The sequence below is a fragment of the Panthera pardus genome, unplaced genomic scaffold (assembly GCF_024362965.1).
Source record: "Panthera pardus isolate Hobbes unplaced genomic scaffold, ASM2436296v1 HiC_scaffold_7, whole genome shotgun sequence".
Taxonomy (NCBI): Eukaryota; Metazoa; Chordata; class Mammalia; order Carnivora; family Felidae; genus Panthera; species Panthera pardus.
The window spans coordinates 73,695,478-73,723,404 of NW_026527002.1; the positions used below are offsets into that span (position 1 = coordinate 73,695,478).

A 27,927-nucleotide genomic window follows, 5' to 3' on the forward strand; every position below is an offset into this window, starting at 1 on the left:
TTCCTGGAAGACAAGTTCCCAACTTGAGGGTTTTATTTAATTTTTTCAAATTCGAACGCACCTACTTTCCACCTGCATATTCTGGGATAAGTCCCTTCATCTCTACACAGTTCCATTTTTCTTTTCTAGAGTAAAATGGGAATCTTCCTCCTTGCCTTCATGGGGTGTGTTAAAGACCAATATTTATGAACACATTTCGTTAGCTGTGCAAGTGTTAGTCATTTCAAAAGCGAGGACAGTCATGGTTTTGTTATTGAGAGGTTGGCTGTTGTTCCCTAAATGGCCAAAGGGCACAGTCCTCTGCCCCTGGATTTGTCCCAGATCCTGGCTTAGGCACCTGGCTGTTGACCGTGAGGATTTTCCACATTGCCACGTTGTCGATCCCTTTTTCCGCCCCAACGTAAGGACAGCAATACTTTCTTTTTACTCCTAGATTCTGACATGGGGTCTCGGTCTGAGTCTATGGGATGCAGAAAAGACACGGAACCAGGGCCAACGTCTCCAACAGAACCAGGTACCGGCCCCGAAACCTTTTATATACTTGGTGTCTGGCTGGAGTCAAGATGGCGAGGCCAAGGGTCTAGTCAGTGGATGGACTTATTAGCATCGCTCTGTTACGTAGCCACGGACTGTCCTCTTAGCTTTTAACCCCAGTTATTCACTCCACAAATATGGACAGCCATTCAGTGGGGCCATTGGCACAGAAAGCAAAGTGAGATCATGGCCAAGTCAACAGTGCTACTGGAAAACAAAACAACCCTCATCCCCAAACCGGCAAAAATCGATTAAAGGGCACGTTTCATCTGACGGTGGTCAGTGAGTGTGAGCAAAATGTACCTATTCCGGAATTGTGCAGTGAGTGGGATGTCTAGAGAGTCTTTTGAGAAAGGGTCATTTTGCGCAGCGGACGACATAAATCCATACATTCATAGGGACAGAATGTATGTGCAGAGTCTCAGACACTCTATCCCTAGCTGTTGCAATTGTTGTTTCTTAGGTGGGGCTAAAACTCAGGGTGGAAGCCAGAAGGAGGAAAGAGGGGAGGGGAAGGAGGAGGAGGAGGAAGAGAAAGGACGGGAAGGGAAGGGAGAAGAGAGGCAGGTTAGTCTATCGGCACAGGGGAGACAGCATGGCCCAACGAAGGGAACACCACATTGCAAAGCAGATAGATTAGGGCTTGAGCCATTTTTTTTTTTTTTTTTTTTTTTTTTTTTTTTTGGCCACTTACCGCTAACTCCATGGCCATGGGTACTTTGCTCACCTGATAAGAGCCTTGATTCATCATGTGGAGAACTACCTTGCTTTCCACTAATCCCATCATAGATGACATGGCAGTTAAAGCCCCTGGCACATCGCCTGGTACTTAACAGATGCCACCAAATTCATAGCCTCTTCCTCTCTCTACCCAGGGCTTTTGTCCAGATCCAATGAGATAATGTACCGAAACCACCGGCAATAGGGCTCATCCCATAGTAGTTGGACGATTATGAGTTCATTCCGCATCCCTAAGAGTTGCAGGACCCAAGGGTGGAGCCCTGGTTTAAACTGCAGGCTCTCAGCCCCGGAGAGCAGGGTTCAAACCCCACCTCTGCCTCTATCTGCCTGTGCAACCCACAGTCACCTTCCCTGAGCCTCGGTTTCCCCTTCAATAAATGAGAGAGGGAGCGGTACCCATAAGGGGGGGCAAGTGTGGGAACGGAAGCAAGTAACACTGAACTTGCAGTGGCTCAGAGCAGGTGCTCAAGAATTAGTGGCTGTTGTTAGCTGGTGGCAGTGATATCGGTGATGATGATCCAGCACCAAGCCTGGCTCCTAGCAAGCCTTCCTCAAAGTTCTGTCCTCAGGCCTCTCTGTTCCTGTAACTGCACATCAGACAGCAGATCCCAGTTCAGGATGGAAACTAGGGCCAGAGGACATATTCCTGTCCGATGCTGTTAGCAGTGATGTCTTCTGAACCTTCAGAGGTTTTCCAGTGGAGGCTTTAATTTTGCCAGCAGGGTGGTGGGAGTGGGGGGCGGGGGCGGGCGCCTGTGCAGGAGGCCGTCCCTCCTTTGATCTCATAAGCAAGCATTTGGCCTCGTGTCTTCTGCACCATGGCCTAGACCTTCACCTTTCTGATCTTTGCCCCAGCGTATTGGCAAATGCGTTCTGCCCTTCAGAGCCTCCCAAACACGAGGCTGGTGTTCAAGTTTATCTGCTGCCGGCCATTGTCTTCTGGCTGAAGCAAGGGCGAGTTCAAAACTCACGAGGGAGGGAGGCAGAAGAGAGCAAACCCCCTTCCTGAGCCTCCTGGTGGCGGGCCCTGCCCTTGGTATTTTGTGTATATCTCTTCTCGCAAAACTTAGGACAATTCTGCCGACCGGTATCATTGTTCCCGCTTTATCAGAGCGATATGAGACTCCGATGCCTCGGTATCCCCTGTCAAAAGCCAGTCCAGCCCGAAGCAAGCAGCGGTGCCAGGTTTCAGACTGTTGCTCAGCTGCCTCCGAAGCCTGGGTTCTTCTAGATCACCGGCCACTCCTTGGCTCGGACGGTGTCGGCTCCCGGGGCTGAGTCCTGGTGGCCCCTGGCTAACTGAGCAGACGGGGTTTGGTTTGATTTGCAGCGCGAAATTTCTTATTTTTTTATTTTTTTAACTGAGCCAGTAATTTTAAATTGGGAGATTTTATATAAAAATTCAGATTTGAAGCTTCTTTGGAGAAAAACAGAGGAAAAAGCTCTGGAAATACAGGCTTCACATTTCTGCCTGGCGACCGTCCCCCGAGCGGAGTTGAGCTGCCACTGCCATCAGGGGCATGGCTCTCCCGTTTGCTGCAGTCCCCACCCTGCCCTGGGTGCTCGTACTGGCCCCTGCCGGTCCTGGGCCGCTTGTGTTAGCCGATTCCCCCCCAGCCTTAGTGGTGCCGCGGGGGTCCTCGGGGCAATGAACAGGTGAATGACTTTGGGGCAATTCTAGATGTTTTGTAAAATCCATCATTATACACTGTGTCAGGCCACATCTCTAAAACTATCACATGGCTCCCACAGGAAGGACCCATCCCCCCCTCCCCCCCCGTCCCCACCTCCTGCCACCAGAAAGGGAGCTGGGCCCCTGCCCAAGACCTTGGGGGGATCCAGGCTGAATAGACCCAGCTCAGCTCGGTTTTCCCTTTCTGACTGATTACATTCCTGAGCTGAGGAAGATAACACCCCTGCAGGAGGGGCCCCTTTGATCTGGTCCTCTGCGGCCGGGCCAGTGCCATTTCCGTGGCTGGTTTACCTGGCCTGTGTCCCCAAGAATGGCCTCCCCGATTCAAAGCACAGGGAGCACTTGTCCCCTTTCTGCCCCAGTGCTGCTTCAGTGAGTCTGAGTGTTTGGGACACACACAGGGAAACCAGCAAGAGCAACCTCCTGTCTGGCAAGGACTGTACCGGCCTCCTTGCCTCCCGGGGGAGCGCGAACAAGAAGGCAAGGATTCTTCCGAATAATGCCGCGTAAACCAAGTACAAACTGAGTGGGCTACGTATTCATTCTACCGTCCACCAGACAATTTTTGAGCACAAGTGCCGTGCCCTCGGACATTCGCAGGCTAGCGAGGATTGCCCCCGTGCCAGCCATGGCATGACAGCGTGGCAAAGGCTACAATGGGGACAGGTGTCGAGTGTGGTGGGGATGCGGGGGTAGGAGGATGCTAAGCGGCCTGAAGGGGTCAGAAAGGCTTCTCAGAGGAGCCTGGGAGGACCCGCCAGGCATTTCCAGCCTCTGCGCAAAGGCTCTGAGGGCAAAGTGATCGAAGGGACTTCAACTTTGTCCTCAGACCTCGTGTGTTCTTTTTTTTTCTTTCTTCCTCTGCTGTCTTAACAAGTGATATCACGGGGCAGGCATGCAAACTGCCCATTGTACAGTAAGAGAGCTTTGTTTTCTAAAAAATGTTTATTCATTTTTGAGAGAGAAACAGAGAGACAGAGTGTGAGCGAGGGAGGGGCAGAGAGAGAGGGAGACACAGGATCCGAGGCAGGCTCCAGGCTCCGAGCTGTCAGCCCAGAGCACAATGGGAGGCTCGAACCCACAAACCGTGAGATCATGACCTGAGCTGAAGTCGGACGCTTAACCGACAGAGCCACCCAGGCACCCCATTTTTAAGAGAGCTTTTTTTTTTTTTTTTGCCCATCGTACAATAATATTAAGTTCAAGAACCCAGAAGGCTGGGGAGGCACAGAGAAGGGCAACATGGTCTCTGGGGTCTCTGCCAGGGCGAAACTTCTGGCCTTGGCAGATGTGAGTAAAGATGTCATCTCCGTTGGTGGTTTTTGTTGGTGAGAAAGTTCAGTCTTCATGAGCCTGCTCTATGGAGCATGGAAAGTGGGCCTCTGGAAGGATGCTCAAGTCCAAGGCAAAGGGGGGTCCATACGGATGTGATGCCAGATCCCTGGGCTAAGGGACATTGTAAATGGGCCCCACCTCATCCCCATGAACTGCTTCATGCCCCCAGGTAAGCGCCTATGCAAAGTCAGACCTCTCGTGAAGGGAACATCGGGCCCCTCAGCACTGGGGAGCCTCTTTAGAGTGCTACAGCACATCAGGGCAGGAGGGAACAGCATTGGTCCTTGAAGCACAGGAGGACTAGGTAGGTGAGGAAGAGGGGTGAGCACAGTCAACAGTCCTGGGGCAGCAAGCGATGTGACTGTGCTCCTGGAGCATGAATCGAGGCAACTGCAGATAAAGCTTAAAATGCAAGTAAAGCCTGGACCAAGAAGAAGGCTGCACTTCTGTCCCGTGGGCGGCAGGGCACCCAGAAAGATCCCGAAGCCAGCGATCATGGTGAGGATACGAGGAACGACTAAGGGAGAGCAAAGCTGCAGCTTGCAGTGTGGGGCCGGGCAGAGCTGTCTTCACAAATGTAGGCTGCCATCTGGGAGAGAGACAGCGCTTCTGCGTGGCTTCAAAAGACAGGAGCATCAGTGGTTCAAAGTGACAGACCAATTGGACTCCACAAGTCCCCAGTGGTGGAGTGGCCTGCTATGGTCAGCATGGACGCGTCACACAGGGCTGCAGGGGCACCGGCCAGAAATACCATGGGGGAAAAGTCCTGCCTTGGGTGCAAAGTTGAACCAGATGGCTCCCAAGGTGTCTTCCAAAGTAAGATTCTAAGATTTTGCAACTCTATAATTTTAGGACTTTCTGAAAGCTTCTGACCCCTTCCTGCCTGGCTAGACTCCTGGCCCTATTGCCTCCAGACCTGTTCTGGCTTCACACAGACTAAAAAAAAAAAATGTGTGTGTGTGTGTGTGTGTGTGTGTGTGTGTGTTGTGTGTGTGTGTGAGAGAGAGAGAGACAGAGAGACAGAGACAGAGACACAGAGGGAGAGAGGAGGGGAGAGAGATAAGAGAGAGAGAGAGAGAGAGAGACTCACTGTGGAGATAAAGCAAAGGAAGTTGACCCGCTCCTTCTTTTTCAGATTTGACAACAGAACTTTTCTTCCCCGTGGACCTTAACCAGGTCGTTGTCAATGGAAGCCTATCCCTGCCCAACCAGCAGCACTGGCTTTTCAAACACCTGTTTTCCCCTCAGCAGGCAAACCTGTGGTGCCTGTCTCGTAAGTATCCTTAGAACACATCCTTCCTCTTCTGGATCCTCTGGTCAGGCAACACGGACCTAGTTTAACGACTCTTGAGAAATAGATAGGATGAGACTCAATGGCATAACTCAGGAATCACTTCAGTGTTAGTACCAGGGGTGATACCAAAGAAAGACAGGACATAACCCATCGATTCAAGAAGCTTACAGTAGAGATAATCTCTACTCTACTCCCAGAACCTATCATCCATCCATCCATCCACCCACCCATCCACCCATTCTTTACCCAATAGACATGTGCTATGTTTAGCATGTGCTATGTTCTAAGCCTTGCATTTGACCTTGGGGATGAGAAAACAAAAGAAGATGAATAAACTATAATCCATCCTTGTGAAAAAACTGTATAATCTCACATATACCAGTGGGAGAGTCTGACATGGGAGTGGAACAGGGGAGATCATTCACAGAGTTCACAAAAGTTTTGTAGTCCCATGGCCTCAGGTCTGAAGATCCCAACTGCCTCTGAGATGGTCCTGGGTAAAGATCCAGTGGAATTTTGCTCTCTCTTCCCCTGTATTTCTGAGTTCACAGCTCACTCTTCACCTTCTTAGATTCTGCTTTCATTCAGAGTCACATGGACTCCCTGTTTGGTGCACAATCCTCTCCCCAGCTAGCAGAACTCTAGTATTTTTTCTTGGGCCTTTCAGAATGGATATTCTCAACGGTCCTGGGCCTCTGTCCTCCAAGGAAGAATCTCTTCCCGGCATTTCTTCCCAGTAGATCCTGTAGAGGTTACTTTCCCTCAGGCCTCCCAAGGACCAAAACCCACTGCTCTCTTGCCTGCAGGCTGTATCCAGGAGCCCTCGTTCTGTCAGCTGGCAGAGATAACAGACAGTACACCCTTGTACTTCACCTGCACCCTCTACCCAGAGGCCCAAGTATGTGACGATGTCATGGAGCTCAATCCCAAAGGCTGCAGACTATTCCTGCCCCACCAGCCAAAGACCCTGTTCCGGAAGAAAGGTGGGTGCTTCGTGGGATTTGCGCAAACGGCATTTCCAGTGGGCTACTGGCTCCTTGGTTTTAGAAATATCCACATTAACTTATTCTTCTTTTTGAAATTAAGGTTACTCACGCTCCTTGTAACAATGCGACACCGTTTAGAAACGCATCAGGTTGACCATAGAGAATAATCCTGTTCTGCAATCGTACTCCTTAGAGAAAGCCACCATTAATGCACCTATCAGTTCAAGTTCCATTCGGCTATCTGTTACGGAAAATCCCAACAGTGGCTTTCACAAGATAGAAGTTGATTTTTCTCTGTGAGGACATTAATGCCACTTTTTTTTTTTTTTTTTTTTTTTTTTATGGAGTGTTTTTCCCCTGCACAGTCTCCATTTCTTCTGGGATATTATCATGCTTTGTTTACTGTTCTATCTGTGCTGGAGTTCTTTCTCAGATATCTGGTGACCCTCGGTTTTACATTCAAATGTAAGAGAGGGGCCCAGAAACTGATTGGGAAGCTCAAAGTATGAGGTGAGAGCTCGCTGCCCATGTCTAAAAACCGTGGCTAAGTTACTGATGCTAAACACAAAATTTACCCATGCTCATCCAGGCATCTGACACAATCCTACAGGTTTCCCTGTAGGATAATCTAGTTGGGCCACCCTTTGGGGGGATCCCTCAGGTCTTTATTTATGGGTCCTTCCCATGAAGGAATCTTATAACACCTGGCCTGAGGCCATGAGCCTGACCGCTGTTGGTTTGGATGCCAAATAAGGTTGGACGATGAGAGTCTCAATCGTCACCATGTAGGTGGATCTGAAAGAATCCCCTAGTTTCAGTGTGGGATTCCCACCACGAACTCCACCTGGTGCATCGAAGAGATCCTCTCTTTTTTGTTCTTTTCAGAGAATAAGCCTTCTATCTTCTTCTGCAGTTGGGAGAAGGCACTTGTCTCCCGTGCAGAAGTGGGGAAGCCGTCCGGAGACCTAACTGCTTCTTCTAGAGATTTCCGGCCTATCCTGGTTTAGGCCACCTTCATCCCAGTGATGTCAATACTTAAACTTTTGGGGATTCCAGAAGGTGTATAGGGTATCTTGTTCTTCCCAAGGAAAAGTTGAGGATTCAGCTTTCTTAGCTCCTCTGTGTGCTCTCTAGCTTCCAGAATTGTTGCTGTATCCCTTCTCCTATTCTTTGCAAGTTTTTTTTTAATGTTTATTTTTGAGAGAGAAAGAGAGACAGCAACAGAGCACAAGTCGGGGTGGGGGGCAGAGAGAGAGGGAGACACAGAATCCGAAGTAGGCTCCAGGTTCCGAGGCATCAGCACAGAGCCTGACGCGGGGCTCGAACTCACGAACCGCGAGATCATGACCTGAGCGGAAGTCGGACGCTCAGCAGACTGAGCCACCCGGGCGCCCCATCCTTTTCTCTTTATTCTTGTGTGTGTGAGACTTTACAAGAATCCCCTTACTGTCATTTTAGCGAGATTTGTGATAAGAACAGAGAGTAAGCATGTGAGTTTAATATGCCATCTTTAATTGGAAGCTCTCGATCTCTTGTGTCTACCCTAATCTTCATATTTCATAGATACAACAAATCTCTCTCTAAGTAATATATAATTTCTTTCCTCCCCTGTGTAGTTATACTGCGAGATAAAGTGAAGAACTTTTATACTCGCCTGCCGTTCCAAAAACTGACGGGGATTTCCATTAGAAACAAAGTGCCCATGTCTGAAAAATCCATTTCCAATGGGTAAGCTACTTCTGTCCTCTCAAATCTTTATTGTTAAGACTTTTCTGCTTCCATAAGAAGGTGACTTAATATCAACTAAAGGCACATACGTAAGAAACTGTAAAGCCCAACGCAAAGAGTGGAAAGGTAATGAGGAGGTGACCACATCTAAAAACCGTGGCTAAGTTACTGATACCAAACACAAAATTTAGCCAATCTCATCCAGGCATCTGACACAAAAGGGAGACACTGACCCATGTCTTATCAATTAACAGATATTATCAAGTGTTGTGATAAACTTGATCAGCAAAGTCTCACTATGCTGTGTGCAAAATCTGGAGAGAAGGTAGAACTTCTAACAAGCTCATAAGCTTATCAGGAATTTTAATTTGTTCGATATATTATTTTTAAAAGTATGTTATTATATATTTAGGTAGTTAGCTGTTATTTAGTTGTTTTACTTGAAGGTGATGTTTCTCTCAGCCTAGTCTTTGGATCCCACCCATCAGAATCACCAAGAGGATGTTTTGCAAACTTCATTCCTGGGTCCTTTCCTGGACCTACTGAATCAGCATTTCCTGGGATGGGGCTCAAGAATCTGAATTTTAAGTAAAATTCTCCTCCTGGTGATTCTTTTCTACTTTAGAATTCGAGAGTCATTGGCCTATGAACTGTTGATTTATGACGTGTTGCTGATTTATGAAACTGTGTCATGTTGCTGGTGGTTAAGATCTGCTTTTGAAGGGGCGCCCGGGGGGCTCAGTCGGTTAAGCGTCCAACTTCAGCTCAGGTTGTGATCTCACGGTGTGTGAGTTCAAGCCCCTCATCGGGCTCTCTGCTATCAGCACAGAGCCCACTTTGGATCCTCTGTCCCCCTCTCTCTGCCCCTCCCTCCCACACTCTCTCAAAAATAAATGAACACTTAAAAAAATTTTTTTTAACGTTCATTTATTTTTGAGAGAGAGACAGAGCATGAGAGGGGGAGGGGCAGAGAGAGGGAGACACAGAATCCGAAGCGGGGTCCAGGCTCCGAGCTGTCAGCACAGAGCCCGATGCGGGGCTCGAAGCCACGAACCTCGAGATCATCACCTGAGCCAAAGTTGGATGCTCAACCAACTGAGCCACCCATGCGCTCCTAAATGGACATTAAAAAAAGAAAAAAAGATCTGCTTTTGAAAATGGACTTAAAAGGATGATATGGGGTAGGCTGTCTTGAGATCTGGCAGGGCACTGCTTGCAATGCTGGGGCAGGGTCAGAGAGAGAGGGTTGGAACCAGAGATAGACGCCATACTGGTGCTGGGGACTCAGAGAAGGATGGTTTGATGGGACAGCACATCATCCAGGCTGGAGCTCAGCACTGGGCTTCCAAGAGAGGAAAACACAGTGGTGGGTGGGCAGGTGGGCAGGACTCTGGGAGAGGGAGCCACGGGGCAGGTGGTCCACAGCCATCAGGGCAGAGTTGCAGTCAGCATTGGAAAAATCGTCCAAGACACGGAGGCTTTGTGCACCACAGTGCGAGTGGAGTTCAGGGGCTCCTAAGACAAAGAAGGAAAGTGGCAAGAATGAGGCAGTTTGCCCCCACCGAAAAGGAGCTGAGGGGCTGAGCAAGCTCTCGGGAGTCAAGGACGAGCGATCAGAACTGGGACAGGCAGTCAGGGCGAGGGGAGTTAGAGCTGAGCCCGGGAGCATTGGCTTGGAGCCACTACGTTTCTCCAGGACTGGTCCTAGAAGCTGAGGGAGGGGTCTAGCAGCCACACTGGGTTATTTGGCAAAGTAGGTCCTGAGACAGGGCCTGGATACGCTGACCCAGCAAACCAGAGTGTGATTAGCCAACATCACACGGCACATACGAAGGGAAGCTGGGTCAGGGGAAATGTGCCGGTCTTTGCCGACAGACACCTGGTTGGATCACTCCGACCTCAAGCCCATGGGGTCTCCCATTTCTGAAGATGCCTTCTCTACCCTGTCTCCCTTTCCCCAGAGCCCAAAGCCAAACTTTCTCACATTCAGGATGCTGGGTGAGCTTGGCTTAGAGACCGGCATATAACAGGCACAGAATAAATGCTTGATGAAAGAATGAGCCAATGAATGAAAGATGCCAAGACTGTGTTCCTGAGAAAAGAGTAGAATTTTGTTTTTATTAAAAAAAAATTTTTTTTAATTAAAAAAAAAATTTTTTAATTTGTTTTTGAGACAGAGGGAGGCAGAACATGAGCAGGGGAGAGGCAGAGAGAGAGAGGGAGACACACAATCCGAAGCAGGCTCCAGGATCTGGGCTGTCAGCACAGAGCCCGACACGGGGCTCGAACTCACGAAGTGTGAGATCGTGACCTGAGCTGAAGTTGGACGCTCAACCGACTGAGCCACCTAGGCGCCCTTAGAATTTTGTTTTTAGAAGGACCCTCAAAGCTAGGAATCCACTCATGCATACTGGCCACAGCACCCCCACTTCACGGAGTCATGAGGAAAGGAACTCCCGGAAGTAAGAATGACTGTAATTCAGTAGGTCCTGGGCCACTCACAAAACCCCTCTTGCCCGCTCTTTCTCTCCTCGTGCCAGCTTCTTCGAATGTGAACGGCTGTGCGATGCGGACCCGTGCTGTACTGGCTTTGGCTTTCTAAACGTGTCCCAGCTAAAAGGTAAGAGCGAGAGCGACTCCGCCTGCCTGAGCACAGCACTTGGCAGCCTGGAAAACATGCTCCCATATCTGCTCTTTTTGGGGTGGATGGGGAGGTGCCGTCCTTGTTCACACATGGGAAGTGGGGGCCTGGGAGGGGCGGTGGCTAATACATGGAACAACCGGCCAGCCGTGGCTCCTGGCCCACCGCCCGGGGCGCCTTGACACGGCACTTTGCCTGGCTCACATGGCCTCCTTCTAGGCTCCCAGCTCATCTCTCAAGATGTGGCTCAGGCAGCTTGGTGGGATGAACTCTGCATCCATGCATGTGACCTGAATTTAAAACTGGATTCGGTGCCTTGCTAGTGATGTGATCCAGGAAAACCCACTTAATCCCAGAGCGTCTCCGCATCCCTCACGTGCAAATGCAAATACAAATCCCCCTCACGGGACTGTGTGAGGATCCAGTGACGGGATGCCAGCAGAGACCAGCCCTGGGCGCGTGGCGGGCGCCCCATCAGGAGAAGCTCCCTCCATCCCTGCGCTCTGAGACAAGCTCGTTGCGGTACCCGGGTTTTCACCGGTGGCTAAGATCGTGCCTGGAGTCCGGTGGAGCACCCCAGGCGCCCGCTGGAGGATGGGTTTGCAGGATTTCCCTCATTCCGTTAGCCGTCTTCCCTCATGATCGTCTTTCTGGTCCTGGTTCCTCCTTTGCTCCAGGAGGAGAGGTGGCGTGCCTGACTCTGAACAGCCTGGGACTTCAGACGTGCAGCGAGGAAAGTGGAGGCACCTGGCGCATTCTGGACTGTGGCTCCCCTGACACCGAGGTCCGCACCTATCCCTTTGGGTGGTACCAGAAACCTGGTGAGTCACCCGCCCCTTCTGGCTACGTGGCCGTCTTCGGTTGGCTGCCTGCCAACCATGTATTAGGATGATGTCCTTGGGCTGGGAAGGAGACCAGCCGGGATTCGTTGGGTCCAAGCGACAGAAACTGAGCCTGTAGAACTTCAGCAGGGAGGGAATTTATCTGTTGCTGATAGACTCAAAGCAAAGACGACTCACCTGGTCTCAGCGACCGGGATGTATTTAGCAGGAATGAGTGGACAGTGTCTCCATCATCAGACTTTGGTTGTTGTAGTCAAGCTTTAAATTCAAGGGAGAGAGTTTGGCCCAGCTTGGGCTCTGTGCCCTCCCACTGCCAGAGGGAGGGTGGGGCAGCCCGAGCGATGTCCTCTCAAGACGGTCTGCACAGTGGGAGAGAGGAGGGTCTTCAAAGTATGGTTGAGGTGCTGTTGCTGGGCAGGGGAAACCAATAGACGTGCACTCTGCCAAGTTCCCTTGTGTTTTTTTTGGAACTTGTCAATTAGGGCAATGGAACACACGGCAGTCTTGGGGAGGGAGAGGGGGACACTGGTGTGTATTTGACGACGTACATGGAGTTAGGATTTCAGGGTCAAGGCAGCGTTGTCCCAACGTGGGCGCTTCATACATACGTGCTGATTGTATCCCAGCCCGTTTGGGGAGCTCAGTTTGAAATCGGCGAATGAACGAATGGATGGTCTGCGTGGGATGATGGAGAAGCTCTGTACTCAGATGAAGAGATACGAGTGTCTTCCCAGCTCCGCCACCTACTGTATGTTTGTCTTTTGGAAAGTCTTCCCTTGCGTCTGTTTCTCTGTTGGGAGAACGGTGATTGAGACTCACTCTGGTCCCGTCAGCTCCTACCTTCCAGGTGTTTCTAGGTGCGGGTACAGTTGGGGGAACAGTGGGGAGCTGCCCGGAGACTGGGCACGTTCACCCTGTGTCCCGGAAGCAAATCCAGAAGGATGTGCCGGGTACAAAAAGATTGAAAACCCGCTCTGAGTAGGTGTCCAATGGAGAGGCTGAGATGAGGTTCGTTATCTCCAATCATGGCTTCCTCCCTCGTTTCAGAGTCAATACAGGACTGATGCTGGCCCTGCCAGGGCACTTGTCCTGGAAATGGGACTCATGGAATGTGCAGTTTGGAGGAATCTTAGAGATCTATAACTTGGATCTCTACACCCTTCACCCAACGCAACGCGTTGCCCCAAAGGAGGAAAGGAGGGGAAAACTGATATTATGTGTCTGCTGGGTGCCTGCACGTGCTGGGGCTTCTACGGGGGCATGGAATTTAATACCCATGAATGGACATTCTCTCCTCCATTTCCAGACGAGGAGAGGGTGGCATAGGAAGTTGGAACTACTAAACCCCAAACCACACAACAAGAGTCAGGCTGCAAGGCCAGAGCTGGTGACCCTAGATGTCACTCTTCTCCGTTTCCACGTTGCTGGCAGGTCTTTCCCCTCCCGTGAGTGATTGGATGTGACAATGTCCAGACCCTTTGACCGGTTTTCCCCTAACTCAATTAACTAATAAGCAATTTATTAACACGTTGAAAAAACAATAATAAAACTAACTAATAAGCTAAGGGACCAAACCCGTCAGTGGTGTGGCCTCTCGCTCCAGAGCTGTATCCAACTTGAAGGGGCTGGGATGGGGCTCCGTGGTAGAATCTGCCCCCGGCCCTTGTCCCTGAGCCTACTAACCCCCGAGGCATTCCTTGGCTTTCGGGCAGATTTATGTGGAGTTAATGACTAGCAGGCTGAATGGAATCTTCCCCGCTGATGTCTACCTTGAGCATCTTGTGACTGATCCTTGATCTGAATTCACTGGGGGTCAGGGTCATGCTTTTAATTTTATTTTAACATCCTGATTTATTTTAGGAAAAACATCAGGGTTGTATGATGACATAGCCTCGCTGGGTTTCTATTTAGAGAAGAATGTTCCATATAGGCTTTAACTCACAGGGACAGGGGAGAAGTAAATGCTTGCTTAGCACTACGGCCCCCCCGGGAGACCTCAGGGCCAGCCCTGCGTATTTCGGGGGCTTCGAAATGGAACACTTCGTCTTCAGAGCTTCCCCGCCCGTCTCTGCTCCCATCCCCCCTCCCATCTCCTCACCCCGCAGAAGACTGAAAAATGTCTTTCTTGAGAATCTTCATCTGGCTCAGGGAAGACTTGGGTAAAAAGAAGGTTAAGATATAAGTCATTTGTTCAGAAATATCGTGGGAATCGGACCAGGGCGTTACAACATCATGGCAGGAGGTGGCAGAGAGAAGAACCCAAGGTGCTCATTGTCCCAGTTCATTCCATATGTTCTGTTTCTTTTCATCAGATGGCACAGACCCCTAGCTTTTTCCAATATATATTTTGTGGGGTCAGGCTGGGGACTCAGAGTTCTGTCCAGAAACTGCGGGCTGGGGAATTAAAAATGCACAGCGGTGCTCTCTTTCAAAGGACACTGACTGGACATTGACCATGCCCAGGGCCTCTGGTGTTACTAATCAGCCCGTATTCATCGGACTCTTTCTGTGTGCCTGGCTGGATAAAGCATTTATAAGCCTTATCTCATCTAATCTTCACAAATGCTGTTAGATAAGGAAAGGGAGGTTCAGAGAGGTTAAGTCACTTGCCCAAGGCCACACAGGAATCACATCTTATTCAGACCCAACCACATAACATAATGATTCAGTCAGTCAGAAAGACCTAGGTCTGAACTCTGACTCTGTCATATGCCCACCTGAACCATGAAGGGTGGAAAGGACCCTAATCTCCTCTCCATCAGTTTTGGCACATGCAGCGTAAGTTTTTATGGAGGAATTCTTGGAAAGAATTTCCATAGTAGGCTTTGGCCCTTGCTTCAGATCCATGGCTTGGCCTTTTAGTCTGTTGACATCTATATTGAGTGTTGACCACAGGCCCCAGATTAGACTCCAGGCTGAGAGCCAGAGACGAGAGGCATAACCCAGGACCCGTTTCTGAAGAACCGCCCCTGAGGCAGGGGAAGGGAAGTGATACTCACCGAACTCCTCATACATGTTAAACACCGAGGAAACATGGGAGGTAGAAGGTCCTGCCTGCAGAGGGTTTAGCTGGGCTGAGGGGCCGGATGCAAGAGAAATGGAACATTTCTTAAGCGCTTACTGTATGTCAGAAACCACCTTAGAGTGCTTTTTTCCCCTGTATTAATTTGCTAACCCCTGTGAAATGGGCTGTATTCCTATCCTCCTGTGAGGAGATAATTATTCTGTATGCAAGCAGAGATGTAGCTGAGGTTCCCGTAGGGGCTGCACGACGGTGGGGTCAGGGGGCTTCTGGAGCACGAAAGGGGAAGAGAATTCTGTTCTACAAGGGATTATGCAAAAGTGTCTCCAGGGGTAAAGGAGAGTGGGCTGACGGGAGCAGTGACCACTGTGTGGGGACAGGCAGCAGGCTACGGAGGTGGGGTGGGCCGGGGTCCTGCCCTCACAGCCCTCAGAGTTTCAGAGACCTGCACACACAGGCAATGGGGCAGTCACAGCATAACGATGGTGCCAGGCTATTCACAGAACAAAGGCCAGGAGAGAGGCACAAACCTGTCTGGGAGCACCAACAGGGCGCCCCAGAGAGCCCACGGCAATGCACTATGGGACTCTGCGGTCCACAGTGAGCAGAAAGTTCCACGTGTCGGTGCAGAACAGAGGCTCAGGCTGAGAGAGTGTGAATGCAGAAGAGGCTGTTTGAGGGCCTGCCCCAGCAGGAGGGCCCAGGGAGCACGCCCGCTTCGCACCCAGGGTGGGAGTGGCCAGTGCTGCTCTGTGGTCGAGCAGTGCCCCAGAGCCCCGGCTTTTCTGGAAAGGGCGGGCCCCCGGGGCCCTCGTACCTTCCCTTTGCTCTTTAAAGAGAACGAAGGCTGCCCGTTCTCTCCGCAGCTGTGCATGGCTGGCAAGTGGGGCAGGGTCTCTGGTTTCTTGATAAAGTCAAATGTGGCTTCTAAAAAAAACAGTCGAAGCCACACAGTTCCTGCTAAGCAAATGCACTTGGACCTTGCAGCAATTCTAGGTAAGGGAACATAACCTGGGTAGGAAATGAAAAGCCCATGCGATTAGGCCTGTCTGCAATCCACGTCGAAACTACCACATGGAGGTAGGGTTACTGAATGGCCCACTCTCTGTCCTCATTTGCGTCCTGCCCACAGCTCCTGCCAAATGCTCAGTGCCAGGTTGGCTCCAGGCACCAGGCTGGCATTTCGCAACAACGTCTTCTTTAGTCCCCAAGCACCCCTGACGAGATAGGGCCTATTGTGAACCCCATTCTGTGCTGTGCTGGCCAATATTTCACAGCTGGCGAGGGTGAGTGGAAGCCCTGATTTGTGGCGATTGCCACTTGCTGTGGTGGAAATGTCCCCACCATGACCACCAGCTTGCTCTCTGTCTGTCTTACCCCAAAAGCAAAACCCTATTAAGAAATACTGCTGAGGGGGTGAGAAAGGGTAAGTAATGCAACAGCAGTAGAGCCACGTGATCTGTTGTCTGCTGAGATGAGCTGCTGGGTGGTGCTCCCTGGTGGTGCTCGCTGAGACAAGCTGCTGGGTGGGCTCCCTGGTGGTGCTCGCTGAGATGAGCTGCTGGGTAGTGCTCCCTGGTGGTGCTTGCTGAGATGAGCCGCTGGGTGGTGCTCCCTGGTGGTGCTCGCTGAGACGAGCCGCTGGGTGGTGCTCCCTGGTGGTGCTCGGTGAGATGAGCCCCTGGGTGATGCTCCCTGGTGGTGCTCGCTGAGACGAGCCGCTGGGTGGTGCTCCCTGGTGGTGCTCGCTGAGACGAGCCGCTGGGTGGTGCTCCCTGGTGGTGCTCGCTGAGACGAGCCGCTGGGTGGTGCTCCCTGGTGGTGCTCGCTGAGACGAGCCGCTGGGTGGTGCTCCCTGGTGGTGCTCGCTGAGACGAGCTGCTGGGTGGTGCTCCCTGGTGGTGCTCACTGAGACGAGCTGCTGGGTGGTGCTCCCTGGTGGTGCTCGCTGAGATGAGCTGCTGGGTGGTGCTCCCTGGTGGTGCTCGCTGAGATGAGCTGCTGGGTGGTGCTCCCTGGTGGTGCTCGCTGAGATGAGCTTCATGGTGATGCTCCCTGGTGGTGCTCGGTGAGATGAGCTGCTGGGTGGTGCTCCCTGGTGGTGCTCGGTGAGATGAGCCTCTGGGTGGTGCTCCCTGGTGGTGCTCGGTGAGATGAGCTGCTGGGTGGTGCTCCCTGGTGGTGCTCGCTGAGATGAGCCGCTGGGTGATGCTCCCTGGGAATGTGCTGCGGCTTGCCTACTGGTTCTCGTGGTGTCAGAAATTTCTATAGTTCCTGGTGATTAGTTAGTACCATGAAATAAATGTCTACTATATGTATACCATAGGCATTCTTTACAACACAACATGATACAATACAGTACAATTCAATACAATGTTATAGCATAAATGTTTCCTTTGCAAGCTGAGCTCACTTTGCATTTCAAGATACATTTCTGGAAGCAGAATCACTGGGTTCAAGGGTGAGAACAATTGAACGCCCTTGATATATAGATGGTCTAGTTGTTCTCCAAAGTCTGCGTTAACTCTCAGGATCTTTGCTCTGAGGACCGCTCTCTTCCAGGAAAGACAGATACTTAAACAGGCCAGCCACACTGGCCCACAGGGTGCAGCGGAGCATGGCCGTGGTTAGTAATTCTGAGCATTGCTTGAGGAGCTCCCAGAATGTTAGATGACCGACAACACCGTAGCTCAGTGGTCCTTAAAGTGTGTCCTCGGACCAGCAGCTTCGGTGTCACCTGGGAATTTGTTAGAGAGGCCAGATTTCAGGGAGCCCCCCAGACCTGCTGAATCAGACACTATGGGGGTGGGGCTGGCTCGGGGTTGTTACCAAGCCTGGGAACCAGGGCCTTAGAATGACTCGGGGGGAACAGGTGTTTCCAGGCAGGTGGAACCATACCAAAAAAAAAAAAAAAAAGACACAATACAACTGGAGGTTCTAGAACCAAGAGAGGCTGGGTTATGGCTCACCTGACCAAAGTGAAGAAGGCAGGGGAAGGGCAACACCTTAGGGACCAGACTAGATTGTGACTCTAATGCATGCTTTTTATGGAGGGAGAATAGGACAGCAGTGTGTCACCGTAGAAGGGCAATGTTAAGAGTGGATAATGGCCAGCATTTATTGAGTGCCTGCCTACTGTATACCCAAAGCTTTACGCGTACCAACTCATCTAAAGCTCACGAGCCTGAGAGAGGTATTGTTGTAAGCCCTTTTTACAGACAAGGACGTTGAGGACAGGGAGGTGAGATAACTTCTGGAGGGCACAGAGAGGGAAGAGGCCAAGCCAGTCTTGCCCTGGGCAGTTGACCCCTGAGCCCTGCCCTTGACTGCTGACCATGCCCCCCGCAGCTGAGCACGCAAGGAGATCCTGGTTTGGGCCCTGGGAGAACGAAATGATGAAACTTTCGATCTGTTCAGTAAGGGGAGGGGAAGAAGATAATTAGCACTTACGGACCATCTGCCGGGTGTGCGGATTTCTCTGTCATTTTTACAACATCCTCATTTTGTCAATGCCGAAATTGGGTCTAGAAAAAGTCAGATGACTGGTCCTTCCACGCTGCTTCTAAGTGGCACATGAGATTCGGGCCCAGGTCTGTCTGCATAAAGTCTGTGCTCTGTCCCCCCCGCCATCCTGCCTGCCAGGAGCACCTGTCGTTTACTGGGCTCTTACCCTGTGCCTGGCACTACGTGATCTCCTGTCATCCTCACGCGATTCCCAAGGTGGGTCACATTGTCCCATCGCTCACGTGTGGAAACATGGGGTTAAGTGCCTCGCCCAAGTGAACGCAGTCGGAAAGTGACGGCTGTAAGCACATGTGTTGCCCTCTGCCTGTCCCCAGAACATGGCTGGACTCTACCTGCTCAGCCCCTGGCCTCATTGCTGGCTTTGGTCAGCGACCTGTGTGCACATGAGGGGTGTGTCCCTTGTAGGCAGAAGCTACAGAGAAGAGCGACGTTTTCTGCATTCGCTCTCCCTGCCTCGGTGTTGTTGAACCGGGGGGGGGTGTGGGGGAGCCTTCCTCCCCCCGGGCCCCGGGGGGACGACACAGAGCCAAGCCCCATCCCGCCTACGGAGGACGCATGGTGCGAGACAGAGGCCACCCTGGGTGGTGGCGGCTTTAAGCCGCTGAGATGTGATTGTCACCTCGGCCCAACCTAGCCCATCCTGACCAGTTCAGGGTGTCTCGGGGGCGGAACGCAGCCCGTCTGCCTTCCAGGTCCGATTTTGCCATTACTGCCGTGAGCCCCTGTTGACACCTTTGAGGGTGGAGGGGACCTAACCGGCTGCCTCTCTTCTTCTTTTCAGTTGCTCAGAACGATGCTCCCAGTTTTTGCCCCTTGGCGGTTCTGCCTTTCCTCCCCGAGAAAGGTAAGTTGTCTTTTCAGCTTCTCTCAGGAGAGATCCACCTTGCTTTTCCTTCTTCTCCTCTCTCTCTTAGTTTCGCCCCGTGGTTGAGAGCTCGCCTGGGCCTCTCACGCTCATTGATTTGTGCTCCTGGCAACTGCACACACGCATAGATGGGGCCCTGCTGGCCCCACGCCCATTTCACGGATGAGGAAACCGACTCCCAGTGAATAAACGCCTTGGCCAATAGTGCAATCGATTGGAGGCAGAGGAGGGCTGGGTCCCATGCCTGCAAGTTTCATCCCGAGGGTTGTTCTCACCCTGTCCAGGAGTGGCGAGACCTGCACAGTCCCAGGCCGATGTCAAGTACTGTGGCCCTGTGGCCAAACAGGGAAAGAACCAGCTAAGTGCTGGGAAGTAGAGGCTCACAGCCCTCAGTTCACTGGGTGGCACGGTGACATCTGAGGCGGGGCCCTGAGCCCGGGAGCATGGCTCAGACTGAGGCTGCCGCCCCCTCCTGCACGTTCTCCGCCCCCCCCCCCCGCCCCCCGACATGCCCCGTCTGGTCACGAGGCAGCAGGAAGTGCAGGCAGGTGGGCGCAGTGGTTTCTGGAGGCGGGTGAGCTGGGAGTGGTGCCGGAGAGCGAGGGCCTGGATGCAAGGCCCTGTTCTGCCTTCTCTGAGTCAGGAAATGACTCGAAGGGCCCGAGCGACGTTAATTCCCGCCCTGTGACATGATGTCTGAGGAGCTCCAGACATCTGTCATTACAGTGCTGGCTGAGGAGACAGAATATAGAGCTTGTGTAGGAAGGAATCATTTAGCCAAGGCCGCGGCTAAAAGTATACATGTCCTCAGCTCATATTGTTTCTTCCACCTAGTTCAAAGAGCTAACTTCGGAGATCATACACACACACACACACACACATTTTCTGCACAGTCTATACAGAATTCTATCTGTGTCTAAACCCTTGGAGACTTTATGTCTAGGACTTTGACACAGGACTAGAAAGTGTCAGCTTTCTAAAGTGCTGTGACGTAGGAGTTGCCACTGTCATGTCACGAATGGCGGAGGGGGTGCTTCGACCAAGCAGGGGACACATATCCCAACCAGACTTTGGTCAAAGTTGATATTGAGGTTTATCAAGATAACGTAAAGACAACTGAAATGATCACATCGTCTCCAGAGATCCAGGGTTTAGAAAAACCTGCCCGGTTCCTTGTCCCACGTCTACCGCCTGCCATTTCTGCTTCCAGAGGCTACCGCGGTTAACTCTTGCAGCTGTGTTTTTCTCGCCCTGGCCTCTCCCTTTCTACCTTGCACACGAGTCCTGCTACTCCTCGATTTGTCAATCTCGGAAGTGACCGTGGGGTTCCTTCCTGTCTTGATAGGTGAGGAGTCGAGGTTCTCTTGTAGCACCCTTTTCAGTTTTCCTTCTTTGTCTCCAACATCTAGTCGTGTCAAGACTTGGGGTCAAAACAAGAGTATTTTTGTTCCGTGCATGGGCATGTGGCTCACTGGGGAGCCCCAGGGAGCAAGAGGGATCTCCCGTTGCCGTCACCAATCACAGGGTGGGGCAGCGACCCTCCTGTCTTTGTCCCGTGTTCCACCCCTGCCTTCCATGGTACCCCCCCCGCCTTCTTGGGCTTCTTGGGGTGCCTGTGAAACACACAGGTCGGGTCCGTACCTGCTCTGCAGGGACCTGGAGTGTTAGCTCCTCTGTGCTGACGTGTCCATCAACACACCTCCCTCTTCTTTGCCCCACTGAAAAATTTGTCGAAGTGTCTTACCTGCTGTTTGCCCGTTCTTGTTTTCTCTTGTCATCTTTGTGGGTCTAGACTTTTTAAATTCCTTGTCTTCATTTTTGTGGGAGGGAGAGAAGAGACGTGAGCCTCATCTAATTAAATGCGACCGTATAATCTTTTCCGAAACGTTTCAACGTGTTTTGTCCGTTTTGTCCTCCGAACTGCACGAAGCATTTGATCTTCGCACAGACCTCAAGAGACAGGTCCTCTTTTACTATCCGTTAGTTGTGGAATGTTCAAACCATGCGGAAATAGAGGAGAAAAAAAAAATCGCAAGAGTTACGTAGAAGTCATGTGGGTTCAAACATTGATTTATTTGCTTCTAATCTCCTTAGGCTTTCCTGTGGTCTGAAGTACTTGTAATCTCTCTACAATGTTACTCTTTCATTGTTACCTAACAGAGCGTCAGGTATATATTTCCAAATTGTTACTTATCTCTCTGAATAACGCATTCACCATGCATGTATCCATTCGTTCATTCATTCATTCATTCATTCATTCCTCTGTCCACATTCCTACATCCGGTGAGGAAGACGCAGGCGAAAACGGGCCAGTGTTGTCAGCTTCCGCATTTCACACCGCACTTCACCAACTTGTTGCTCTATTTTTGGGCATTTGATTGTTTATGACTCCTCGTCATTATGAAAATACCATAATGAGCACCTGGGTCCATAAAGCTCTTCCGAATGTCCAGGTTACTTCCCGGGGGACACGTTCTCCAAAGCGGAATTACTGGGTTCGACCACTTTATATTTTAAGACTCTAGCTTTGTGTTGCCACATTAGTCTCCAACGTCGTTTCTAGTGATATCCTCACTAGCAGTGAGTTCGTTTTTCCATCTTGGAAAATCTTGAATCCAAGATTGGAATCTTTCTCATTACAAAAGTGTTACTTGTTCAGCGCGCGTAGATAAAGAATGCTCCGGGATCTGATTGTCAAATGCATACTCTTAGATACGAACAAATCAAAGTGTGAACACCTTCAGGGGCTTTTGCGGTGCTTCTGCTCTGTTTTTTTTTTTTCCCCCCTGATAATTTGTATTCCTGGGACTTGAATTACCAACACAAGGGAGCAAGGGATGCAGAGTTTCGCATCCCCCTTCACACATGCAGTCTGTGGGTCTGAGTTGGAGTTTCCAAGGCACAGTGACATGTCACAGGCTTCTGAAACAAGTGCGATTTTGACAAGTGCGATTTGAAAGCCGGAGGGACGTCGGAGTGTGCGTTCCATCTGGGCTCAGAGTTCCCAAATTGGCGTGGAGAGTCTGGGTATGTTCCTCTGACGGCAGTCATGCGAGGGCACGAAGCTGCCTCCGGGGTACTGATATGTGAGCATGATTCTGACACAGATTGTGCGTGCGTGAGTGCGTGTGCGTGGGCACACATGCGTGTATACCCCATGTGTATGCAAAATGCTCATCTTTACGCACTTCCTATCCGGAGAGGAAAGGGAATACTTATTAAACACCAAACATTTTACAAATCCTTTAGTGCTCATCAGAAAGTTAGATGGTGGCGAAGTCTGTTTCTCAAATAAGGGAGCTGAGGATCCGAGAGGTTAAATGAACCCCTGGGATTTGAGCCCCCGTGCATCTGGCCCCCCTCCAAGTTAGTCAAGAACATCTGGTTTGAGTTTCTGGAAAGGGTGGCAGAGGTGGACTTCCAGCCCTAGACTTGTCCGGACATCTACCGCTTGGCCTTGTGTCTTGTGATGAGTTGGTGTGCATTAAGCCACTCATTCAAAGCCTCTTTGAAGAAGGATTCTGATGCACTGATGGGTCAGTGGGGGGGGGGGGGGAGGGGAAGGTGACTTCCGAGCTCTCACAAGTCGGGGAGGCTTCTAACACGTTAGGGGGTTTGAAGATGGCAGGAGTTTGTCCAATGGCCAAGTTTCAGTACGCCTTTCCCTCAGGGAGAGTGGTTTGTGTGTGCAAAGGCCCAGGGGCATGAAACAGCCTGGGGCGTTCAGACGTTGGAGACATTTCCATATGGTGGGCCTAGGCTCATCAGTGAGATGAGGCAGAAGGGCCGTAGGGAAAGGCTTTCGCTTGAGCACAGGGCTGGCAGGAGATTCTGTACTGGGTTTGGCACTAGACCTTGGTACGATGACCTGGGGTGGGGGCAGGTGAACGTGGCAGGGAGCTCTAGGGCGGACGAGTTGGAGAAACGTGTTATGGCCAAACAGCTCGTCCTTCCCTTCAATTTAGTTCCCCTCCGTGCGTATGTCTCTGCCAGCCACTTTTCGGGTCATGGATTCTGAATTTTCACTTACATTCCAGAAAAGGGGCTGTGCTGGGGGCCAGAGGTCTCGACTGCAAGGACAAGGGCCGGCCTTCTAGTTGGGAGAAAGGCACAGGAAGTCAGAATTGAAGGAGCTGAGCCACTTACCACAGTGGGGGCCTCGGGAAGCCTCCCCCAGATTCACTGCAGACAGACAGGGAAAGTACCAGAGTGCATCACGGCCACGTTGCGACATAGAGAAGGAGCGGACGCTCGTCAGACGTCAAGGGGGGAAAAGGAAGCGTCCTGGGTAGAGGGAGGTGTGCAAAGAGAAGCCCAAAGGTGTGCATCAGTGCGGCACATGATGAAATAGAAAGAGAAGTAGTTTAGGACTGCAAGGCCAGCGAGGGGCAGGGAGAGGCCAGATGGGGGACGGGGGCCAGAAACTAGGTGCCTTGGCTGCCACACTTCCCCGAAGGCCTTTACACAGTTGCACACTGAGCTTTCAGACTGTTCAAAAGCCCTCCTTTGGGGCTGTAACGGGAATGCATTGGTGGACAGACAAGCTCGATTTTGAGAAAACGTGCACAGGCGTGTTATCTGTATATAGAATACCATTTTACTCTCTGGGGGAAATTTTGTACATTTTTAAAAACCAGTGAAACAGGAAAGCTGTCATTTCTTTATACAAGAAGATGTCCGTTGCTTCTTAAAAGACCAAGCAATCCAGAGAGGATGTTCAGGGTCAGCAGGAATCACCTTCTCAGAGGCAGGAACCCACTGTAGGTGCCTCAATCTCCCCCTCTCCCGCCTGCCCAAACACCGGATCTTCCGCGGGCTTATTCCCACGACAACTGATATGTCGCTTTTCATCTACCATTTCAGAAGCACTTGCTCAGAGGTGCCACTGAAGCAAATTGAGTATTTGGATTGCCCACCAGGGGAAAACACGGATTATGAATCTTTGAAAATCCGTATCTGTCTTCTCAGTTCATTTTACCCCGAGACACTTCAAAATGCCCCTTAGAAAATGCTCCCGGCTCTCGAGCGGGAGCCCCCCTTGGAGCGGCAGGTATGACACAGTTTGCTCCCTGCGGGGAGAAAGGTGCCTCCTTGCTGTTGGCCCCAGCCCAGCCCTCCAGCTCCTCTCCTCACCGCCTCCCTCCCCGAGCTCGGGGACAGCTACAAGCCTGAATTCCAGGTGATGGAAGTGTCTGCACGGACAGTCTTTCAGGCCACACAACTACCGTCCATCAACTTCGCCTCGCTGTGCCAGTGGGGTGCTGGAATTCGGTTGATCTTTTCTGCGAATGTTTTCTATTAAGCTGGAGAGTGGTGTGATCCTAAAAAATGTGAGTGCTGGCAGGGAGCCTGCACATCTTCTAAGTGAGGGAAGCATCGGGACATGGCCCGGCCACGGGCTTTGAAGTCGGTCCATGCAGCTCCCAGTCCTCTTCTAGGTCTTTCTCAGCCTGGCGATGCCTCCGTTTGCCTCTCTGAAAGGGGGGGATGATGGTAGAAAACAAGAGAGATGAATCTAGTGGGCTTGTGCTGAAGAAAAAGTACAAGGCTCCGCACGGAACCTGATAAAGGGTGAGTGTTTAAGAAATGTCGGTTGATAATTCACAAGTCCAAACCCATCTTTCTGGGGAAGGGGAAACGGGCAGAGAGAGAAGATGGCTCTAGTAAGTCACAGCCAGTTAAGGGCAGAGCTACAGAACTATATACTTTAAAAATTCCTATTCGTTGGCTGTCGCATCAATCACTGTGCTAAATGCTTTCCGTATTTTAACCCTCGCGACTGCCCTGTGCGCACGACTATGTGCATCCTACGGGCCTGGAAGCTAAGGCTCAGAGAGGTCCAAGTTCAAACAGCTAGCAAATAGGAGAGATTCAGACCCAGTCCGAATTCGAACCCAGTCTCCCCGCTCTGCTGAGTGTGGCTGGCTGGGTTCCCCAGGAGCCAGACACTGAGGTGCAAAGGCACCCACGGGGGGGAAAGGGGGGAAAGGGAAGGTGCAGGGCTGGCCGAGGAGACAGTGAGCTGCAGAGTGGTCTCAGTGGCATAGAGGCCTCCGCTGCCCTTTCAGGGATGCTGGGATGACCTTCACATGTTCTCCACCTTTATTTCGGCGACACGGGGATGTGGGCATGACCTTCTGGAGGGCCACTCTCCCTGTGGGGGCCGGCAGCAGGGCCAGCCTGCCGGGAGCACGCACCGCAGCCGGGCAGACCCGCTCGTTCCTGACGTCACAGCGTGCTCCACAGGGCTATTGGGCTTTAACGGGCTCCGCAGGGGCCCCTGCAGACCGTGCAGGTGCACTGTCACTAGACTGTTGACACGGCAGCCCACACCAGGGCTAATTCTTAATTTTTCGGGTCCTCGGGCTAGAAGGCCCCAGGGAGCAGGCACCGACTCCAAAAGCCTGTGGAAAACGTGCATCTCCGTCCCAAAGCCGCACAGGGTTTCCGTGCGTGTGCACCCGCCACGGGAGCTCCCAGTGCAGAGTCTGCAGCCACCCCCTGAGAACTGCTGTCCGGGGATGGGTCTCGTGCCCCAGGGACAAGCTCCCTCCCCAAGCGGGGCGTGCAGCCTGGAGGCTCCTCTCCCACAGGGCCACGCTGGCTGGGCAGCTGCAGTTAGCAGGGCCGAGCGGGCTCCGGGCACAGCTTCCTACTAGCAGAAGCCCTCCACCCCGCCCCCCCCACCCCAGCCCAGATCTCCCTTCCGAGACCCCCGGGGGCTGAGGAGCAGAAGGACACAGCTGGCAAACAGGAACCACAGCAGCGGCGGGTGGAAGGAAACGGGAGATGTGAGGAAAGCGGCCCCCAGGTGGTCAGTTTCACGTCTCCCCGCGGATGCGGGAGGGAGCATTGCGCCAGCTGCTGGGGTGCAGGATCGGGGCCACGGTTATGCTTTCTCGTGCCTTGGCCGCCACTCCCCCATCTATCTGCTCATTCATTCTGCAAGTGGTTAGTGGGCATTTCCCCTGGGCCAGGTGCTAGGTGCAGGGGCTACGGCAGTGAGCAGAGCCCACAGACAGCCCTGCACCACGGGACTTCCTCCTAGCACGTTTCCGTGGGGCCCCTTCTCTGAGTTGACATCACCCCTAACTCCGCATCAAAGCAGCCCCCTTGGGCACTCTCCACTCCATCAGCCTGCTCTCTTGTCTGCTGTGAAATTTTCTCACCTGCTTACGTCTTGAATGTTCGTCTGCCCTTCCCCCAGAAGGGAAACTGCATGGGACAGGGGCTCGGTGTCTCATTCACTGCTGTAGCCTCAGCCCCTAGAAGGTTCCCTGGTACCTAGTTAGTGCTCGCAAGGTATTTACTGAATGAATGAGGGCACTGCTGTTTGCTTGCCAGATTTCGTGCTCCCAGAAACTGAGTTCACAACTTGTGGCTTGATCCTTCATACTTAGCACGGTGCCTGATATATAGTGGACACTGACTGTTATTTTCTTTATCATTTGTTAGGTTTAAAATTCTTTTTAATGTTTATTTATTTTTGAGAGAGACAGAGGGCGAGCAGGGGAGAGTCAGAGAGAGAGGGAGACACAGAATCTGAGGCAGGCTCCGGGCTCTGAGCTGTCAGCACAGAGCCTGACACAGGACTCGAACCCACAAACCATGAGCTCATGACCCGAGCCGAAGTCAGACGCTTAACCGACTGAGCCACCCAGGCGCCCCTAGAATTTGTTAGGTTTAATATGTATATATTCAGTTTGCTCTAGGTTAGTATTTAAAGCTAACAGAGGTTCAGTGTTTGTTGGAAAGGTGTATAAATGAACGATCTTGACCAATTTAAAGAAACTTTCTGAGTCTCAGGTGCCTCACCTTCAAAATGGAGATGATGATGCCTAATTCAATGAGGTTGTTATTAAGCTTGAAAGAGATGTGCCGTGTAAAATCCCTCGGCCGGTGCCTGGTGAAGGTGGCAGTGTTGGAACAGCTAAATTAGGTCAAGTGCTGCCCGTTCTAAGGGATCTCTTTCACATGTAATATTTATAAAAGCTGCCCCTGCGATATAGTACAGTGTACAACCTGTGCAGCTGTACATGGCGAGCCCAGGAGGCACTGGATTAATGTTTGCTGATTGATTGTGTCCTGAACCCTTGTTAGACCTTAGGGGCTGGAGAAGACTTAGGATTTTCGTCAGAAACTTCCTCCCCGGATGGTTAGTACCAGTTGTGTACCTGGTCCGTCGGGGAATTGTTCAATCAAATTTAAGGGAGACAGAACCAAGAAGAAAATATGCCAGCTTAAGACCTACCTTTTGGTTTCGGTTGTTTTGGCTTTAGCTTTAAAGATTTCTTTCAAGTGTCTTGCTTAGCTATAGAAGGTATATTTTCAGCCTGGAATCAATCAGATACTACCCGATAAAAAATGAGCACAGTCAAAACTGTGAGGTGGAGGGAGCTTTTGGTTCCTCCCGATTTTTTCCCCCCTTCCTATTCCTGGCCTCCAACCCACTCTGGGAAACTCATGACTATCTGCTTCTCAGCACCCCACCTCCCCGCTGCAACTCCCATCCCAAGGCAGGCCTCTCTTGACGACAGAAGTGGTTCCTCTTTCCTCTTTCCCTCCCACTCTCAAACCAGCCCTGACCAGCTAGCTGTCACGGAGGAGATGCACCTTGCTTATTTATTGTTTTATTTCCTAGTGCTCTGCTAGAGAACTCTCGTCAGACCCAGTGGAGTTGGGGCGCCCGGGGCGGGGGGGCTCAGTCGGTTAAGCGACCGA

General features: G+C 51.6%; 1 protein-coding gene across 1 annotated transcript in view; it reads left to right on the forward strand.

Annotated features, from left to right (window-relative positions):
• Positions 1-27,927, forward strand: part of TG (thyroglobulin) — a 242,962-nt gene that overhangs the window by 73,720 nt on the left and 141,315 nt on the right. The window contains exons 23-29 of the mRNA XM_019459811.2: positions 434-514; positions 5,439-5,576; positions 6,404-6,580; positions 8,200-8,311; positions 10,852-10,931; positions 11,630-11,773; positions 19,123-19,185. Of these exons, the coding sequence (XP_019315356.2) occupies positions 434-514; positions 5,439-5,576; positions 6,404-6,580; positions 8,200-8,311; positions 10,852-10,931; positions 11,630-11,773; positions 19,123-19,185 (795 nt within the window). The remainder of the gene's footprint in view (positions 1-433; positions 515-5,438; positions 5,577-6,403; positions 6,581-8,199; positions 8,312-10,851; positions 10,932-11,629; positions 11,774-19,122; positions 19,186-27,927) is intronic.